The 20,117-nt window shown below is 45.0% G+C and overlaps 2 protein-coding genes across 3 annotated transcripts; both read right to left on the bottom strand.

Moving 5' to 3' along the window:
* Positions 1–495: 495 nt before the first annotated feature.
* On the bottom strand, positions 496–8,266 carry avl9 (AVL9 homolog (S. cerevisiase)). Its single transcript, XM_017483517.3, has 16 exons — positions 8,036–8,266; positions 6,895–7,012; positions 6,456–6,541; positions 6,243–6,314; positions 6,071–6,160; positions 5,864–5,930; positions 5,002–5,042; positions 4,818–4,856; positions 4,627–4,696; positions 4,034–4,464; positions 3,425–3,559; positions 3,088–3,307; positions 2,850–2,967; positions 1,937–1,990; positions 1,745–1,833; positions 496–1,644 (listed from the first exon to the last, which is right to left on the bottom strand). Exons 1-16 carry the CDS (start codon positions 8,117–8,119, stop codon positions 1,526–1,528), a joined length of 1,833 nt encoding a protein of 610 aa, XP_017339006.1. The 5' UTR covers positions 8,120–8,266; the 3' UTR covers positions 496–1,525.
* Positions 8,267–9,790: 1,524 nt separating this feature from the next.
* Positions 9,791–18,242, bottom strand: kbtbd2 (kelch repeat and BTB (POZ) domain containing 2). Of its 2 annotated transcripts, XM_053685332.1 has the most exons (5): positions 18,175–18,242; positions 17,632–17,660; positions 16,153–16,497; positions 15,876–16,041; positions 9,791–14,221 (listed from the first exon to the last, which is right to left on the bottom strand). In XM_053685332.1, the coding sequence occupies exons 3-5, from the start codon at positions 16,323–16,325 to the stop codon at positions 12,593–12,595; spliced, it is 1,968 nt and encodes a 655-aa protein (XP_053541307.1). In that variant the 5' UTR covers positions 16,326–16,497; positions 17,632–17,660; positions 18,175–18,242; the 3' UTR covers positions 9,791–12,592. The 2 variants fall into 2 exon arrangements, with proteins under 2 accessions (XP_053541307.1, XP_053541308.1); XM_053685333.1 differs by lacking the exon at positions 17,632–17,660 and having other exon boundaries at positions 18,175–18,191.
* Positions 18,243–20,117: the final 1,875 nt, after the last annotated feature.

The following is a 20,117-nucleotide window of genomic DNA, read 5'->3' as shown; positions in this document are numbered from 1 at the left end:
GTTGAGACGTGCACCGGAAGTAGAATTGAGAAACTGTAGCCGCTTCTGATTAGATTTTTTTTAAAAGCTTGCATTAAATACTTAAATAACTTATTAAATATTTAACAAGGAGCGAGTTAAGTTAAAAAAAAAAAGGTGAGCAAAAATGTAGTAAATTACGTACTACATACTTGAATTCAACACGGAAAATAATTGTCTTTCCACAACAGACAGGGAAGGCTGATAACGTGCTAAAAGTGATTAAAGTGAAGGAAGGAGTCTCCAGTGTCAGTGCTTTGTACACAGGAAAGTCTTCATGACAGTAATGTTTACACTTTGCAGTTTCTCTCTAACTTCACACAATCGAAAGAAGAAGAGATTCTGGAGAGGGAATTCTCTGTTTATATATATATAAAAAAAAGATATGTCTAAACAATTTATTTTTCACAGGCGGTAAATATACAACGTAGATATGAATAAATAAATAGCACAAAAACTGAAAGACGAGTGCTGGAGTCGTAGAAAATAATCCTTTCAGATTTATTAAGACTAAAAAAAACCCCACAAAAACAAAATTGAAGGTGCATCGAAGAAATGTGTACAATGACGAAACTGGAGGGGAACCCCGCCCCAGCTAAACAGTAACCCTTCAAAAACAAACTGTACGGCTAAATTAACAGAGCACATGGATGTACAGCTTGTAATAAACAGTCCCAGATCACAACGAGGGCGGAGCTCTCGACTTGTGTTGGAGCAGCCAATCAGAAAGCAGAAAGGTGTCATCTGGTGTAACCGGTTTCATGAAACCCTCGTGGTGATGTGATCAAATCTGTCTTACGCCCTTATAGTGCCAGGGACCATTTTTAGATGAACGTTTATAATCTCATGCCTAACAGCCCACTCACATTCTAAACTACATGCTAGTTACACCGATGCGTTGTAGGCTTAGACGTAAGGACGAGACACCAATCGATGGACGTTGGTAAACAAGGCGTGTGGTCTCTGTGATGGAGAACGCTAGGACTAGTGAAAAAAAAAAAGCACTCAGCATTCGTGTCACTTCCTGTTACAGGTGTCGCGACTTCTAAGCTGCTAGATCTCAGTTTTCATTAATATAATTTAATATATTACGCTTTTATCTTATTATACGCAGCATTTCTGATTGGACGTTTTAACATCAGACAGACATGACAGATGGACACAAAGAAATGAATAGATAATGGATGCATGGACACAGTCTGCTATACGCATCCCCATATAACAGACACCACACAATAGAGTTACAATTATGTATATTTTCTATCATTTATATATTTTTATATATATAAATAATACACGTATTTGACATCCATCCAGAACTCTCGACGAGAGACGTTAAGGCCGCTGATTTCAGGTAAACACGATCAGGTCAGGGTGAGGCAGCGCTAAATGCTGATTGGTCAGACAGTGAAGACACACCAGACACTGGAAGAGTAGTGTGTTAGATCTAAGAGTGCACAAAATGATGACGGAGTGTGTGTGTGTGTGTGTGTGAGGGAAGATGCAGTCACTGCTTGGTCGTTGTCGTAGACTGTGGGTTCGATATTAACGCTGGCTGAGAAAGTGTCGAGAACCACGATGACATCACCGTCTTGGCGCTGTTCAAGGCTCCGCCCACAGACTGACCTAAACCAAGAGATTATATATACAGTAAAATATTATATATCATCGGACTGAGGAAATGGAGCCAACATGAAGTAGGTGTTCGTGACTGGTCGGTACTGACCTACAGCTCTGCCGGTCTGCACTACACTCCTGCTGGTGCTCATCACCGCGCTGCCGAGTCTCCGGCCTCTTTCGCTGTTCTGTACCGAGCTACACAACGCGCACAAGGTTACATTCGTAGTGTGCGTGTTTGTGCTTTTAGACGACTGCAGACGGAATGATAAAAAGGAAAGAAGAGCTTGAGCGGACTCACTGTGAGAAACGCAGCTTCACGTCCGCCACGCTGTACTGCCCCTGGAACGGGTGTCTGTGGACACACAGGACACGCCCCCATTTATTCACCTCACACCTTACTGATTACTTTAAATGTATGAGGAAGGGTTCCGGGTTTTTTTCCCCAAACGCAAAACATTAATTTAAATAAAAAACTGCCAAAAAAAACAACCTCAGCAGTGCCGCTGATTTTATTCATTTGTTTTTTCATGTATTCTTTCTTTCTTTTTTTGTTCAATCCTTACTTTTTTTCTCTCTTTCCATTTCCTGTTTTGGTTTATTCTTTTATTCATAAAGATATTTCTATCTTTATTTTTCTCCTTTTGTTATTTTACCCTCCTTTATATCTTTCCCCCGTTATGTGCATCACTTCTTTCTTTCTTCTACCCCACTTTTTCATCTTTCTCCCTTCTTCTCATATTTCTTTCTCTCGCTCTCCTTTTCATCTTTCATTTTCTCCCTTCTTTTCGTCTCCCCCCTTTCTCCCTTTTCATCTTTACTTCTCCCATTATCTTTCTTTTGTTATCTGTATCTCTTTTTCTTTCTTCCGCCCCTTTTGTTTTTTTACATTTTTCTCCACGCTTTTCAATTTCTCTCCTCTTTTCATCTTTCCTTCTTTCTCACCGTTTCATCGTTTCTTTCTTTTCCCTCTTTTCAACTTTCGTTTTCTCCCTTCTTATATCTTTCTTTCCTTCTCATCTCCTTTTCATCTTTCGTTCCTTCTCTCTTCTTTTCATCTCTATTCATCTTTTTTATTCCCCTCCTTTCTATCTTTCTTTCTTCCTCTCCTTCCACCTCCAGTTGTTATTAAGGGTAGCATTCTCTTCGTCACCGCTGCATGTAAACCAGACCCTGATTTGTCCCTGATTTGGGACACAGCCCCGTCTTCTCACCCCGGGGTGACCTCGGCGATGGTCGGGTGGTGTGTGCTGGACCACGCCCTGTAGTTGTGTGTGATCCTCCAGGTGGAGATGAACGCAGAGCCGTAATCTGCCAGCAGCTTCTCGTTGTCTGACAGAGACAGTTCACACAGGGACAACCATCAGTGATACACATACACACACATATATACACACACACACGCACACACAGCATATCAGGCACAATCAACTGTGTACATGGTGTGTGTACCTTGCTGTAGTGTGGACGCAAGGAGCGTGTGCATGTAGTGTGTGAACTGAGCCCGGATCCATTCGTCCCCTCCCTCCCAGCCGGTTCCGTCCAGAAACACGTCCTCGCTGTGCTCACTCACGCTCTTCAACAGGAAGTCACAGAAACGCAGGTCAGCGGTGGTCAGGCTGAGGACACGCCGTAACTCCGGGTCAGCGATGTGGATCCCACCCTCCTCCACCTGTGTGTTTGCGTGCACGCACACACACACACCATAAATGAGATCTATGCCATCAGGTTATTCTAGTCAATCAAACTACAATGTGTGTGTGTGTGTGTGTGTGTGTGTATGTCTCACATCTACGATAGCATCACTCAGGTGTCTCTGCTGACGGAACAGGATGTTGGTTGCTCCGGCAACGAACCCCCGAACTCTGACATCACAGAGCAGGTGATGCTGCTGAAGCGCCATGTAAGGTAAACACAGGTAACCCTACACACACACACACACACACACACACACAGGAAGTATACGGATATTAAGTAAGAACAGAGTGTCACATTGGGATTTCCAGCAGCTGAAAAAAAAACAGCATTTTTCCCCTCTTTCTTTTCCTTCTCTTGTTTGTCTTTCTATTGTCGTCTTTGTTCTATGTTTAGATTCGACAGGGCCGGCGTTAATTAACCCCGGGTGTGTCTAGTCTAGTCAAACGGAACCCAATTAGCGATTAGATCAGGGTAACTGAATAACTAAGGGGGCAATTACTTTTTCACACAGGCCTGGTTTTTTTGGATTACATTTTTTTTCTCCTTTCAGTAAATAAAAACAACAACAACGATGATTTAAAAACGGAATCTTGCGTTTCCTCAGCTTGTCTTGGGACAAATATGTAAATAAAAGAAAGAAATCAGGAAGGGGGCGAATACTTTTTCACAGCACTGTGTGTGTGTGTGCGCGCGCGAGTACCTTGGTGAAGATGGCGAGCGGCAGGCCGCACCGGTCCTCCTCCAGCAGGGGTGTGTGCGGGTGTGTATCACTGTGTGTGTCAGTGTGTGTGTGTTGGGCAGTCTGAGCAGGCGTGGCTTTGGGTTGGACAGTGATGGGCGTGTTCGACTCGGGCTCTATACACTCCGCCTGTGCACTTCTTCCTCCGCCTTGCTCCTCCTCCTCCTCCAGCACGCTCGGGTCCAGACTCTCCCACTCGCTATCCAGCCAATCTGGAGGGCTCGAATTCACCTTGGTACCGGTGGAGCCGTCTGATTGGCTGGCTGCGGGCTCGGCGACGAACACTTCGGTATTCTGAGTGAGGTCTACGCTCTTGATGATGTCAGTAGTCTCTGATTGGCTGCTTTTAGGATGGTAGTGGGAGGAGTCAGGCAGGCCACGCTCGATCATACCTACCCACACGCAGCATCAGAAACAAAGTGGCTAACAAAATTAATGCATATGTATGAATGCCAGTCAATATATGGACTCATTAGACACGCCTATCTATTTCATATTCGTAATATTAGCAATGCGTGGGTGTGTGTGTGTGTGCGTGTGTGTGTGTGTCTCACCAGGGAACAGTGAGAGAACTGTCATCAGGGTCCCCACTAATCTGTTAACAGGAGAGACATAGAACAGCACCTACACACACACACACACACACACACACACACACAGCTTCATTTCATTACACTGCACATTTACACACACATGAGAGAGAAAGTGTGTTTGTGTGTGTTTGTGTGTGCGCATGCGTGCAGACCTTCTTCTCCAGCAGAATCAACTTAAACAGAACCAGGACCTAAAACACACAATGTAATTATTATGATGATGATTATTATTATTATAATGATGATGATGATTATTATTATTACAGTGGTTATAAGTTAGATGCAATAACGAGAGGTGAAGTGCGAATGTTAAAAAGGTCACAGTTACTGGGTTACCTTGTGTTTAAAGTGCAGTATTAAATCTCGTGCAGATAAACCTGCAGCAGAGAGAGAGAGGAGAGAGAGAGACAGGAGAGAGAGAGAGAGAGAGAGGAGAGAGAGAGAGAGAGAGGAGAGAGACAGGAGAGAGAGAGAGAGAGGAGAGAGAGAGAGAGAGAGAGGAGAGAGACAGGAGAGAGAGAGAGAGAGACAGGAGAGAGAGAGACAGGAGAGAGAGAGAGAGAGACAGGAGAGAGAGAGACAGGAGAGAGAGAGACAGGAGAGAGAGAGAGAGAGACAGGAGAGAGAGAGACAGGAGAGAGAGAGAGAGATGAGAGAGAGGTGAGAGAGAGAGAAGGAGAGAGAGAGAGACAGGAGAGAGATAGACGAGAGAGAACGAGAGAGAGAGACCGGAGAGAGACAGACGAGAGAGAGAGAGAGAGAGACAGGAGAGAGAGAGACGAGAGAGAGATAGACGAGAGAGAGAGAGAGAGAGAGAGAGAGAGAGAGAGAGAGAGACAGGAGAGAGAGAGATGAGAGACAGGAGAAAGAGAGAGAGAGACACACAGAGAGAGAAAGAGAGAGAGACGGACACAGAGAGAGACAGGAGAGAGAGATGAGAGACAGGAGAGAGAAAGAGAGAGAGACACACAGAGAGAGACCTTTCCATCACTTCGGTAGAGGTTCATCTGAATTCCAGAACTTTTGAGGCTCATCTCTGTATATATATATTTTTAAAAATATTTCGGACTTGACCTTTTGTTTTGCTTCCTCTCTGCTCACACAGCCAGTGTGAAACGTAACCCATAACTTAGGCTAGTGAGAACCAGAAATGACTTGACTATCGTGTATGATGTAGAGATGGTGCCTGATTGTTTACCCAGATACACCTGGGAGCCCTCCAGAGTCGGGAACCGTAGAGAACCGTTCATGTGATCATACAGCTCCTACACACACACACACACACACACACACACACACACACACACACACACACAGAGGGAGGAGCGAATAGTGAACAACAGAGACCTCTCTCTCACACAGACACACACACGTAGAATTACTCAGATAGAAACGTGGACTTTACCTTCAGGATGGAGATCTGAGAGAAGTCCTTCTCCTCAAAGTAGGCGTGAGTGATGAGCTGTAGCTTGGCCGCAATCAGACCGAACACCGGCTAAAGAAAACACGATACTGTCTGTGTTCTAAAACAAACGCCAGCATGGCCACACGCTAGAAAGGCTAGAAGTGTTGCTTACCACTCTGCTGAGCACACACACACTCTTCTGCACGGTCTCTCTGGTCACGTCGGCCTGTCTCACCTTCAGCGCCTGAAACGGACACACGCCTGAGACGGCTAGCCCACGCTGAAAATTTCTCCTGAGGCTTATACACCCAACCCGACCCAGCTAGCATTACACCAATTAACAGTTCTGCGTTGGCGCCTGTTCACCGTAACGAAGAATACAGACCTTGGCTTCGATCTGTCTGTAGCAGGAAACGCCGTACACACACTTCAACTCCTCGCTCAGAGGGGGCAGGAGGAAATACACCGTGTCTGACGAAGCAGAAAGAAGGAAGAAAAAAAAACATCATCCTGTAATATATTAAAATTATATATAAGATCTTGGAATACATGAATGTGCAGGTGTTCCTAATAAAGTGGATAGTGAGTGCATATTGCAGTTTGAATGTTTAGAATCTCCTGGTAGCTGTATAGTGTGTGTATAGTGTATAGATGGTGTGATGTATAGTGTGTGTATAGTGTATATATATTGTGATTTATTAGTATTTTATAGTGTGATGTATAGTGTGTGTAATATATATATATATACATATATATATATATATAGAGAGAGAGAGAGACATATCTCTAGAGTGTGATGTATATGGTGTGTCGAGTGTCTGTACCCTCCTGATAGTTGTGCGCTCCGTCAGGCAGAGCGAGGAATGGCAGGTACTTCCACTGATCAGGCAACGAGTTACTGTCATGACCTTCATCACTTATGGGGGGGTATGAGAATTCCACCTACACACACACACACACACATTTACACTTCGCTCTGATAAGACAGCTTGGGATTTCTCAATATGTTATCGAAACCAAACAATTAGAATGTCTCAACCAATCAGAACATTCGGAATGTTGCAACACAGCGTCCAATTAAAAACGATCGCAATGACACAAAATGGCGTCCGATCAAAACAGTTGGAATGTCTCAACACGGCGTCCGATCAAAACATTAGGAATGTCTGAACAGGGCGGCCGATCAAAACGTTCGGAATGTGTGAACGCGGCGTCCGATCAAAACGTTCAGAATGTTTCAACACGGCGTCCGATCGAAACATTCGGAATGTCTCAACACGGCGTACGATCAAAACATTCAGAATGTCTCAATGCAGCATCTGATCAAAATGTTCGGAATGTCTCGACACGCGTCCAATCAAAATGCTCGGACTGTTTCAATGTGCCATCCGATCAAACGTTTGAATTTCCATAGCACAGCACCCCGATGAGAACTTTCGGAATGCCACAGTTCAGGTGCTTGGTTGATAGGCGATCCGGAATAAAGTTCAGGGTGGGACAGGTGTATGTGGGCGGGGCAAATAAGTGCGTTAACAGAGTAAAGGGGCGGGGTTATGGGGATCACTACGTTTGTTACACAGCATCAGAAGATGAACAAAAAAGCACGAATAGACACACACTAATCTCTCTTTCTCGCTCACTCACACACACACACACACACACACACACACACACATACACACAGAGAACTGCAGTATCTCGTTACACTGCAGCTCTTTAAACATTTAACAACCATTAAATATTTAGATATTTTACCACACGCTTCTTTCTCTTTCCAATTACTTTTGCATACGTGTACTACTGGTTTCTTTGACATTTATTTCTGAACATATATAACATATATAATATATAATATATATATAACATATATATATATAACATATATAACCGACAGCCAGCGCGTGTCACACTGCTAGTCAGATAACGCACCTGTGCTTGGCTAGCTTGGCATTAGCATTAGCTTACCTGGCAGCCCCTCTTGTGGTGGAAGCCGACCACCACGATGTGCAGCACGGCTCCTTTAACCTCGTCCTTACCGCCGGACTCCATGGCCGTGTGTGTGTGTGTGTGTGTGTGTGAGGGAACCGCTAACTTTTAGTCACGATTAAAAACAATAAAAACACGCCACCTCTGCTCCTCTCACAGACAAACACAAACAGACACAACTTCCGCTTCCGCCCTTGTGACCATGACGTCATTGGCTGACTCCTCCACCGTTCTCCTGACACAAAGCTAAGCTAATCAGAACCAGACCTCATCGTTGTGCATCTTGAATTAAACCTTACTGTGAAGGTTTTAATATTACCATTTAAATAAATAATTTCACACATTTACCTTAGTTTCTGTATATATGCGGTCTCGTGCATCTACACGAAATAACCCATAAAATGGACGTGAGGGAGAAAAAAAAATACATTGTATATAGTTTGCAAAATTAGTAAATTAAAATTAATTTCAAATTAATAATGAAATTATTACCCAAGTATATTCAACCCCGTTACGTGAAACCTTTATATTAGAACAGTAGAATAAAACCACACCTGTTCGTGGAAGAACCCGGAGTTTGTTTGAGAAGATACAGGGACACAGCTGTGGAAACTCGATCAGGGTTTGGCTTTAAAAAAAGAAAGAAAGAAACTTAAACGAAGAATAAAGTACAACCACGACTCGAAACATAGGACGGCGTGCACTAAAACTCCGTGACCGCGTAAAGACGGAGTGATCCTACCGCCACCATGTTTCGTAGTGCGCTCTTAAACGTGGAAGCACACTAATCAGGAAAAAAAACCTACAAAAGGGAGGGAAAAAAAATTGATTACACATGGATAAGAAATATCAGGAATATTCGATGTTTTGAGAAACATGCTATTAAGACAATTTTAAGAAATAACAGAGCAGGCAGAAGAACTATAGGAGGTTATCGCATGACAAGGTGGCTCTCTTTTCACTGAGTAAATGGAAAACGAAGCACCTTAACGAATCAGATACGGATGCAGAGATTACAGTATATGTGCATTAGCCGTGCCTTGCTGATTTTTATTATCGATTATTAAACCGATTGTAATTAGAAGGTAGAACTCATTAAAAAGCGTCCACCACGAATCTGCAAAGACGGTCAAAATACCAGTGGTCAGAATATATTAGGAGGAGAAAGGGTCTAGTCTTACTGAGTCAAATGATCCGACTTACTTAAAGAGACGAACGCATATTCTTAAATTCCTGTCAGAGCCCCCCCCCAAGCAGGTTTGTTGAGATGTTTTTGTTTGTGTTTATACCTGTAAGTCAGAACAGGAACTAACTTCTGCAGAACATTAAATGCATAAAAAGATAAATGGATTAAACCGTGTTGTTCTTAGATTTAAATTAAGTAAATAAATGTTTGTGTTAATTTGCTGTGGTGCAAAAGGAATCAAACACTTGCGGGTGTGCTGTGAAATACTGAGGACAATAAAATCAACTGCTGCATCATACCACTCTATCACGCACTATTTCATTTTAATTTTTAAAAAAAAAATGTTCTTCACTGTTCTCGTTAAACATTAATCTTTTAATTTCCTTTTCCATGTTTGCGCCAAGGTCAAAGGTCGGCGTTTTGGATCTGAGAGCGGTTCTCTCGATTCCCGCCGACACGACCGCTTGAGTGTTTGAGCTCGTTTCAGAAGCCGAGGGGTGCGCAAACTTTTGCACCCAGCTGTGTTATGAATAAAGACAGAGGCAGGGTGTTTGTGAGGTGTTTAATAATAAATTAAATGTGTGTGTGTAGTACAGTGCTGAGGGACAGGCTGAGTGTATGTCGGAAATCTACATCCTCACACTCGGTAACCAGTTAAACCCCACGTTACCCATAATCCCTCTGTTATAGTGGCAAAGGCTCTGACAACAAAACCATCAACCCCCCCCCCCCCCCCCCCCCCCCCCCCAAAAAAAAAAAAACAGAACACACCCACACAATCGTTCTCACACACTACGGTAACAGTTATCTTACAGAAAAGTGTTTCCATCAACTGCTGCTTTGTAGAATGTTCTAGAGAGGACCTCATCGGCTTCGTCCCAAATGAGGGGTCAAGTTACACTAACGACAACCTGCCTGCCACAGTCATGGGTTGCGTTCCCAAACCACACTCACTTGCACTAAATAACAGAAGTGAAGACAGCCGAGTGTCTGGCGAACAAAAGTGTTTTGGTCTGAGGACTCGGACGTGGGCAGCGTCCCGGATCGTGCCTCAAAACGTGCCACTGGAAGCACGCTAGTTTTCAGCCGACCGCCAACCGCAACCAAAAAGCTTGCTAAACAGGCTAGCTAAACAGATTAGCCTTTCTGTTACCATGGCAACCTGTAGGAGTCGCGTTTAAATCTTTGCTTTGGCAGTCGAGCGGGTAACACTGGGTTGGTTTATTAGTACTTCGCTGTTGGTTATGGATGCTAGCCGGTTCTCGGAGAGGCGATGAAATTAGATTCTGAAAGGCGCGGTGCTGTTTTACCCAAGCAAATAGTAACGCGGCCTGATTAAGGTGATTCGCCTGTAAAAATAGTCTTCCTCTGCGTCGTCTCGAGCCCCGACCGAGGACAAAGTCGGAAACGTGTCCCTTTTGTTGGACACGAATCCGAATCACAGCAGATTTAGCTGGTATCTCCAGCTCACCTTTATAGTTTACTGTAGAGTGCTGCCATTGTGCTAGACTACCGGTTTGGGACGCGGCCGGAACACGTCACGTTTGTTACGCTTACTTTACCCACTCCAATTTGGCCGAGTGACGGGTTTCTCAGCGTGAAGGTGGGCGAGGCTTAAACAAGTCGTTAAAAGTGACATCACCGCTAGCTTCTGCCTAGCACAAACCACTCGTTTTAATTGCACAATACATTCACTTAGTGTTAGCCTGCATGCTAGAGAATCTAAAGCTACTTACCGTTACGTGCTGGAACATCGCAAGTCAGTTTTCAGGAGTTTGAATCTGGAGAATTTGGTACTTTTAAGTCAGTAAACAGGGACTAAAGCCACCAGCGTTTCGATTCAAACGAGTAAAGATGTGACGTGTGAACCCGCTTCACTCCAGCGACTAGACGGCGGAAGGAAAAGTTCATGAGGTCGGCTTGACAAAGCTCGCTCGCTCGCTCACTCAGCGTCTAAGTGAGCTGACGTAGGTAAAACCGTTCTCTTGTAGTAATTAAAAAAGTTCAGTTATTTTAAAACGCAGAGGAAAAAAAAAGAGAAAGCTAATCATGATGTCACAATCAACTTCTTTTGATTGGTCGATTTAATTTAAGCTTAAGCCCCTCCCCCTTCCAACTGTGTATATTTGCGTAAATGAGCATTTGATGGAAATGTGATACCGTTAGACGAAGTGTGCAAGTCCACTCAGTCCGTTAGACACACACACACACACACACACACACACACACACACACACACACACTGAGGTTGGTGTAGATGCAATAAGGATCAGAGCTGACAGGTTTACCTATTTTTAAAAAAAAAAAGAAAAAAAATTGTACATGACCGAACCTGCAGTCACACTCTGATTACTTAAAAAAAAAAAAAAAAAAAAAAAAAAAAAAAGCCCCACACACACACACACACACACACACACACACACACACACACACACACACACACACAAGACACACACACACACACACACCTGTACACGGCAGCCATATTGTGGAAGATTTGAAAGCAAGTGCATCATCATAATCATCATCATCATCATCATCATCAGAACCATTGAGAAAGGAGAAATAGTAACAACACATTAATGAACAGTAGAAATCAGTCTGTGGAGCGACGATGAGCTCGGCTCAACACCATCGATTACATCGTCATGTACACACGGTCAGTGGTGACATCACAGGCGTGGGGGGGGGGGGGGGGGGGGGGGGCGTCCCGGCGGACACCCGGTTCCACGGTAAAGTCTCAAAGTCGTGACTTTTTCTTTTTACAGTTCCGCTAATGTTACGAATGGTTTAAATCCGGAACGTTCTCTGTACGCGCAGGTCATAGTCTTTCCATGGATTCAAGATGGCCGTCGCTCGCTGCACAACGATCCTCCAGCCGTTTGCTACCTCGGATGATCATTATTTTCCCTACGTGTCCCCCCCAGCAAACCTGTTGAACAAAAACACTACATGCTTTGATGCTACAAATCCAGGCCATGTTGGATGTTTGTTACCGTTTCTCTTCACCTCACAAATAAGTTAAACACCACGGGGTGCGAAATAAAGATTGATGCCATGAGTACTGCTTCCTGGTTAAACGGTCCACCTGGGATTCTAACAGAACGCAGATCACTGTGCGTTTGAAACACCTGGGCTATCTTTTTTCGCTAGGACGGCTGCGCACTGATTACCTTGCACGTCGTTAATGGCTCTGATTTGAAACACCCAGCCTTTACTTAAAAAGGTAAACATCCAAACGTTTCAAAACGGATACCGTTACTGGACACGCCTCTACGCTCGGATTGAAGACGGCCGCCGTTTGGAGCAGTCTCTCTGTCCGGGTTTTAAAATGGCCGGCCGCTGTTTCTTTATAAATCTGGTAGCTCTAGGGTTTCTCCGTCCGTGCTAAACTCTTCCTCGTCGTCAGGGGGGAACGGGCATGCTGGTGGTTTCCAGGGCAACTCGGTGAGGCAGGACGGGTAGAGCTTGGCGACGGCAAGGCGGAAGCGACTGCTGAGGCGGCCTAGGGCACGGCGGGGAATTGGCTGGGGGCGGAGCCAGCGCTCTCGCGTCGCATCGTAACGTATTAGCGTGTAGTCTCCGTGACGTTCGCGCATGAACACGCACAACGTATCAAGTAGAACCACCGCCCGCACGCACACCTCCGATACAGCTGCACCGTCGACGTCGGGGACGGGCACTGCGGAAATCGTGCGCCACTCGTCCCGACTCGTATCATAAATCTCCGCCGCGCTGTCTCCTCCTCCTCCGCTGACGTAGAATATGAGGTCACCGAGAACAGCAGCGGTGGCGGTGCCTGAAAAAAAGCAGGCGGAGCCTAAACAGATTCTCCTCCTCTGCGCCGTTATTTCTGTCCAGACGTCGTTACGTGGCGAGTAGCAAAACATAGCGTCGCGGATAACCACGTAAACACGGTCGTTAACAGCTACGGCCGCCATGTTGTTCTGCCTCAAAGAGCTATGAGTTGGCATCGGGCTTGTTGCGCTCCATTCGTCTCGACTGCGATCGTAACGCTCCATCGTGACATCGTCATCATGGCTTCCACCCATGTCGTCGTAGCCGCCGCCGCCGCCTCCTCCGATGGCGTAGACGAACCCGTGGCAGAAGACGAGCGTGGGGCGTGTGCGGGCGCTCAACATGGCTGCTTTCGCCACCCATGCGTTCTGCTGTGCATCCAACCAATAGAAACTCTGCACTGCCTTCCATTTGCCATTCTTGACCGGCTGTTCGCCTCCGGCAACAAACACATCATTCTCAGGCGTGACGAGGATCCCAAACCTGCGCAGGTCATCTGGAGGGCTAGTCAGCTTGTAGACTTTTTCAGCTTGGGGGCTGTAGCATGTGATGGAGCGCTGGGAATCGTCGTTACTGCTGGGCAAGTGATGTAAAGGCAAATCGTTGTCGTTGCTAGGCGAGCGGCGCAAATGCAGATTGTTAAACTCGCTAGGAGGACGGTGTAAGTCGTGATTGTTATAATCGCTTGCCGAGTCGGTGTCTAGAAAAATGAGCATTTCCTCTTTCGTCATGCCTAATCGCGGCTTAAAGAACTTGGGCATGGATTTGTACAGTCCCTGGATCACGATGGACTTGTGGTTTTGCGGTAAGCCGCGGAACCAGGCGCGCTGCGTGATCTCGGCCAAGGCGTCAACGCGCACGAGGCTAAGCACGGCTGACAGGTGGCGCTCTCGGTGCGCGGCGTCGTGCTCGAGCCACAGCGCGGCTGCCTGTCGCACAGTCTCCTCGCGCTCTACGTCCAGCGCGTCGCTGCCCAGCAGTTCCAGCAGCAGAGTGTGAGAGAGCTGCAGGAAGGCCTCGCCCCGACACACGTGTCGAAAGTTCAGTTCCACTACGCGCTGGGCGCTGCGCTTCAGCTCGGCACAGCCGAACGCGTCGGCCAGACTTAGTATACGCACGCAGTTATCCACCGAGAGTGAGCGCAGGAGAAAGTCCCGGCAAGCGCATACCACGCCGTCCACCTTAGAGACAGAAACAGGACACAGAGTGAGCATTCTTAATTCACGTGTATGGATTTTACATAATTACTTGAATAAGAAACAGTCATTTAATTCATTAAGCAAGCAGATAAAGGAGCCATAAAAGACAGTCCCTAGATAAGTAACAGCAAGGTAAGGAACCAAGCCAGGCAGTCCCTAGTAGGGATGTCACGATACCAAAAATCTAGTAGTCGGTACAGATACCACCAAAAGTACACTAAACTCCATACCAAAGTCGATACCTCTGTGTGGTTCAAAAATAAATAAACCATAAAAAAAAAAAATTAATTAAAAACTCCTGGAGAACATCCTCCTCTGGCTAATACTCCTAAAACCACACACACACACCCCTTATACTCTGAATGCAAGCATTAGCTTAAATTCACTGATATGGTGGCAGGCCAAAAAGATTAATTTAGACCATTAACAGTTCAATAATTATTAGTGACATGAGGCTACATGTATCTGACAGGACACGGGCTGAATGGCGATGCATGGTGGAGCATTCAGAGGTAATGTACAACACTGCAATGCGTTAGCGTTGTTAACAAATAACTGTATCGCTAACATTACATGGAGCGTAACGTTAGCTGGTTTCACGCCACAATGCAGCTGTTTCAAACAAACATAATATAGCACCGTCTTTCAGGTGCGTCGCCAAATTCCAGGTGTTTCCTCGCTTTGTTTGAAATGAACGATGGCAACTACGACACTACCTTTCCTTTCTTTTCATCTAAATGAGTCAGGCGGAGCTAAATTTGTCGCCATCTTCTGTAGTTTTTCCCCATGTGCTTGTAGGCGTTATTCTTCTTCTTCACCACCTGTGGACCGACTAAAACACTTGCGCGTATTTGCTGCCCCCTTCAGTTCTGGAAGAATTGCAACCTTGGTACATTCATTACCAACAGTACCCACGCCACTGCAGAAAAACAAGTACCGTCACATTTTTAAAATGTTGGTGCCGACTTGGTACCGAAGTATCGGTTCTCGTGACATCCCTAGTCCCTAGGCAAGTAAACAGAACAGAATCTCTATTGGGTAAGCAGGTAAACAGACCAGTAATGAGAAAAGACAGGCCCTAGACAAGTCCTTAGACCAGTATTTAGGTCAGACAGTCCCTGGGAAGGTAATCAGAACAGACAGTCCCTAGGCATGTATTTAGGTCAGACAGTCCCTGGGAAGGTAACCAGAACAGACAGTCCCTGGGAAGGTAACCAGAACAGACAGTCCCTGGGAAGGTAACCAGAACAGACAGTCCCTGGGAAGGTAATCAGAACAGACAGTCCCTAGGCATGTATTTAGGTCAGAAAGTCCCTAAGCAGGTGACCAGAGTCGGTCCCTAGGGAAGTAACCAAGCCAGTCTCTAGGGAAGTGATCAGAGCAGAGAGTCCCTAGCTAAGTCGCAAGTAACCAAGTCGTACAGTCCCTAGGTGAGTAACCAGTACAGACTGGCCTGATGCAAGGAACCAGTACAGACCATTCCTAGGCAAGTAACTGATATAGACGATTAATCAATCATTCACTGGGAATCATAGTCTGTTCTTAGGCTAACTGGCCAGGTTAGTCAGTCAGTGGGTAAGTAACTGTGTGTGTGTGTGTGTGTGTGTGTGTGTGTGTGTGTGCGTGTGTGTTGTACCTGTAGAAAACAAGCCGTTTCATACAGTAACTCCACTGTACTGTGTGTAATTTCCAGGTTTCCCGTATAAGCATATGCAATGATGGTCTGCAGTGTTATGGGATCCACGTTCCTCAAGTGGACGTGTGACTGTTTGCTCTCACTCAGTCCACTCATGAACATCGCCCTGAAAAACACAAAGCACAAATGTATTCTACAGCACCCTGTCCCACCGGAAACAGCCGAGAACCTTCTACTGTCGTAAACATCAGGAACACACATTTCCCTACCATCCTACCTGAAATAAGAGCTGCACGTGGCCAGGATGATCTTATGGCAGTGGAACTCATGGTCCTCCACCAGCAGCGTGATGTCAGTTAGTAACTTCTCCTCGTAGAACAACTTCAGCTGGTCGAGAACAGAGACGGCGAACTGCGAGTTCACCGAGCAAGATTCCCCTTCCTCCGTCATCCTCACGTCCCATCAGTCACAAACCCAGAAAATCTTCACGCTTCGACTCTCAACCGTCACAGCAACAAAGCGAAACCAAAGGAAGTCTGTCTACCTGTCGTCGCTCCCGAGTGTATGAGGTAGGGGGCGATATGACAACTACTACATCGGTGTCGCTTGAGGTCCGTTGTGTCTGTAAAGAAAACAATCGGGATCAGAAAAACACTCAAACACGTACAGAATTCCCGTAGATGTTCTCTATCGGTAACACGCCTTACAGCTGCACTGCACACATTCTACACTGACTAACACACACCTGATTCACCTGCACAGATGTAGAACAGGTGTGTGCGGGGGATCTCAGACAGACAGAAAGAGACGGAACACAGAAAGAGAGAGAGAGAGAGAGAGAGAGAGAATGATGGTGAGAGACAGGGAAGATAGAGAAACAGAGACAAAGAGAAAGAAAGAGAGAGACAGAACGACAGAGACTGACAGTGGTGAATGAATTTCCAAACTCAATCCGGACCGCAGAATCTTGTCACTAAAAAAACAGCTACAGACACACCTCTTCCATGAGCGTGTAACTAACCCCTAAAACACCAACCCCAAATTATTTATTAATTACGTAATAAAATAAATAAAAACTGACTCTGGCTCTTACAGCTCGACTCTGCTTCTCTAGAACTCAGTTATAAACCTGGTACAGTAGCACTACTCGTACTGTTCTCCGCTGGATATACATCACCGTGCTCCTGTCTCCTCACTCATAAACCACTTCAGATACAAGAGTCCTCTCAACTAATACAGGAGAGACAAAGACAGAGAGAGAGAGACAGACAGAGACAAATAGGAAGACAGAAACAGATACAGAGAGAAAGACAGATAGACAGATAAAGAGACAGACAGACAGAGACAGAAAGAAAGAGGCAAACAGAAAGAGAGACACAGACAGACAGACATAGCGGCAGAGAGAACGACAGACAGACATATGCTCTCTGATATTAAAGACATGTTTTAGGCCTCAGTCGGTTTAACTCGATAATAAACCCAATGATAAACATGTATTGAGGATATTGGGGACCAGACCCCTGAACCCGGGTCTCTGTTACATAAGTCTGTACCTCTGTGACCCGAAAATTAAACCCATACCCGCTGTCTGTAATCATCTTTATCATCGATTCAATGTGTATAACTCCAACATGAAAATATAAACATATTCAACTCGGCGTTCTCACCGGATTTCCCCGAGATTAGCTTCAGGAGGCGCGGCTAGTCAGTTAGCTTAGCTTAATTAAACAAACACACACACACCACGTAATCTTACCTCAGTGATCCAGAAAGCGGGTCAAATCTCTAAACAAAAAATAAAACAAATAACGTTTCAAATCCAAATAAGAAATAAACCTATTTTTTACGCCCAATCGGCCCGCACGAGCTAGCAATAACAGCTAATACAAAATCGTTAGCGCGCTAGCTATTTGCTAGCAAACAATTGACAATTAAAAAAATAACTAATGCTAGCTAAGCACAACCCGTCCATCTATATGAGTTTTAACCAGTATCACTAACCTTAGACTGTTCATTTTTTAAATAAACTATGATTAACCAACCGCAAAAAGAGTATTTTTATTTATATTTATTCTTTCAGGAAGTGCTAACGCTAGACATGTAGCTAACTCGGGTTAGCTTGGGGGGGAAAGACCCCGTAAACGATATCGTGATCCGGTGAACTATTCTGCGTTTTTTTTTGTATTGTGTTTGTATTTACGTTCCAGAATGTAAACTTGCCCGAGTTACAAACGAAGTAAACGGATAAACTGAGCTAAATTAACGACACAATTATCAATAATAACAATAATAATATTACGCTAGAACGCAGTGACTCGCGGAGTCGAGCAAAACGAGTCGATTCCTGGCGTGCTGGAGTAGTGCGCATGCGTGGAGCGAAAAGGGGGCCAAGCACTGCAGTCATGACTCGGTATTTTCGAACAGTTTCGTAACAACAGCAACAGCAGCGCTAGTTATGTGTGTGATTTTGTTTAGGGAAGGTGAATATTACCTAGATACTTTGTATGTATGCATACTAAGACCTTCAACAAAGTCACAAAATGACACAGTATTTCATAAACAGTCTTTATACAGCCATAGTTTCCCTGGAACCTTTTTACAGTAGGCAGGAATTCCGCTTCATCACACACAACACCCTGTCACTCATTATTGTACAGTACTTTATACCACATGGCTCGTACAGTCGTTTCAGTTTTATTCATGCATTTGTTCTTATATGTTTCTATATTAACCACTCAAACACAGGGCTTTCTATGGCTGACATGCCATATAATCAAAAGCCCTGTTCGGATTGGATTAGTTTATCAGGGGCCATCGCATCTGGACGGCAATAAAGTGACCACAGGAGCAGTGAGTTTCAAGTGGGTTGTGTTTTCTACGAACCTGTATGTTTAGGTCATCACGCTCCATTCACAACATTAGGTCTGGGGCCTGTACCATGAAGGTACAGCAGCTGAACAAACTCAGGTTACGGGAAACCAAACCAATCCAATCCAATCAGGCTTTATTTTGTTTAAGGAATTTAAACCTAGACTAACCAAAAAAGCAACACCGTCGCAGCTGCCAAAGATCGGAAATATTGCTGATTGTGTAAATGGGTAAGTTTACTTTTATAGGCTCACAATGAGAATAAACGGATTAAAAACTTATTTTGAACACATTTGACATACTGTAGTTTGTCTGGTAAACTGTTTATCATAATGTAACTAAACTAGCTTGAAGCATCTGTCATGTTAGCTTTAGCTAACATTGTTACTTGCTCAGTTTACACTGAAAAGTGATTCAGCAGTTCAGTTCCCCAGTTAATTTGACTAAAACAAATATGGGACGTTTACTCAAAAGCGTAAATGATTATAATTGCACCTGCCCAAGGCAGAAGTGGAAACCCAGATACCATACTTCCACCTGTCCAATTGCACACTTCCTTGGGTCTCAAGGATCTCAGGACAGCTCTCAAATGGTGTAAATGCTGCTGTCAATCATTACGTCATCTAAATAAGCAATGGCATACGCATTGTATGGGTAGAGTAATCTGTCCATGAGACTTTGACACATTGCTGGGGCCCCAAACCAACACTGAGCTGCTCCAGTCACTGTAGGACTCCTCGAGTCAAGCTTAGCCTCCAGCTCACATCAAACTACCTTTTTGCTGCATACCACCACCCCTGAGGTTTTGTGACTGGGTAGAGGTGAAAACAGATAGAAAAATTTTGCTTGTATGGTAATCTGTGCTCTCTGGGATGGTGAGAGATGGTCTCCACAAGGGACTCAGGTGGAATGAGCTGGGGTTTCAATGGCACCTCTAGTTCCAGCTCCTCTCTCTGTGACCATTGTCGCCAGAGCCACAGGAACCACCTCTCTGACTGAAGTGGTATTGCCTCTAACCGTTCACCTCACTTCATAGCTGACTTCCCCAAATTGCCACGTGACCTCAAAGGGCCCTTGCCACTTTGCGAGTAATTTAGAGCTTAACATGGGAAGTAATACAAGTTCTTTATCTCCTGGTGTGAATTACAGTAGCCAAGCTCCCCTGTTAAATAATCGAGACTGCCATTCCTGGGCACAATCTAAATTCTCCTGTGTTGTGTGACTTTAGGTGTGGAATTTTGCTCTCAGGTCCAGAACATACTGAATGTTGTCCTGTAGGACCCATTCACAAACATAATGCCTGAAACCCTGGCCTATTTCTAACAAGAGTTAGTGTTAGTTGGGTGGGTCGAGGATTAACCCCCACCTCTACTC

The sequence above is a fragment of the Ictalurus punctatus genome, chromosome 13, assembly GCF_001660625.3.
Source record: "Ictalurus punctatus breed USDA103 chromosome 13, Coco_2.0, whole genome shotgun sequence".
Taxonomy (NCBI): Eukaryota; Metazoa; Chordata; class Actinopteri; order Siluriformes; family Ictaluridae; genus Ictalurus; species Ictalurus punctatus.
The sequence above is the reverse complement of the archived record's forward strand: the minus strand, read 5'-3'. Positions and strand labels throughout refer to the sequence as shown.

Excerpts from the sequence above, each read along its gene's own strand:
- avl9 (XM_017483517.3), bottom strand. The coding sequence starts at position 8,119 with ATGGAGTCCGGCGGTAAGGACGAGGTTAAAGGAGCCGTGCTGCACATC. Across the intron at positions 7,013-8,035 it reads ACCACAAGAGGGGCTGCCAG|GTGGAATTCTCATACCCCCC; the intron begins GTAAGCTAATGC and ends GTGTGTGTGTAG. Across the intron at positions 6,542-6,894 it reads AGCGCACAACTATCAGGAGG|ACACGGTGTATTTCCTCCTG; the intron begins GTACAGACACTC and ends CTGCTTCGTCAG.
- kbtbd2 (XM_053685332.1), bottom strand. The coding sequence starts at position 16,325 with ATGACGGAGGAAGGGGAATCTTGCTCGGTGAACTCGCAGTTCGCCGTC. Across the intron at positions 16,042-16,152 it reads ACGTGCAGCTCTTATTTCAG|GGCGATGTTCATGAGTGGAC; the intron begins GTAGGATGGTAG and ends TGTGTTTTTCAG. Across the intron at positions 14,222-15,875 it reads AAACGGCTTGTTTTCTACAG|GTGGACGGCGTGGTATGCGC; the intron begins GTACAACACACA and ends TCTGTCTCTAAG.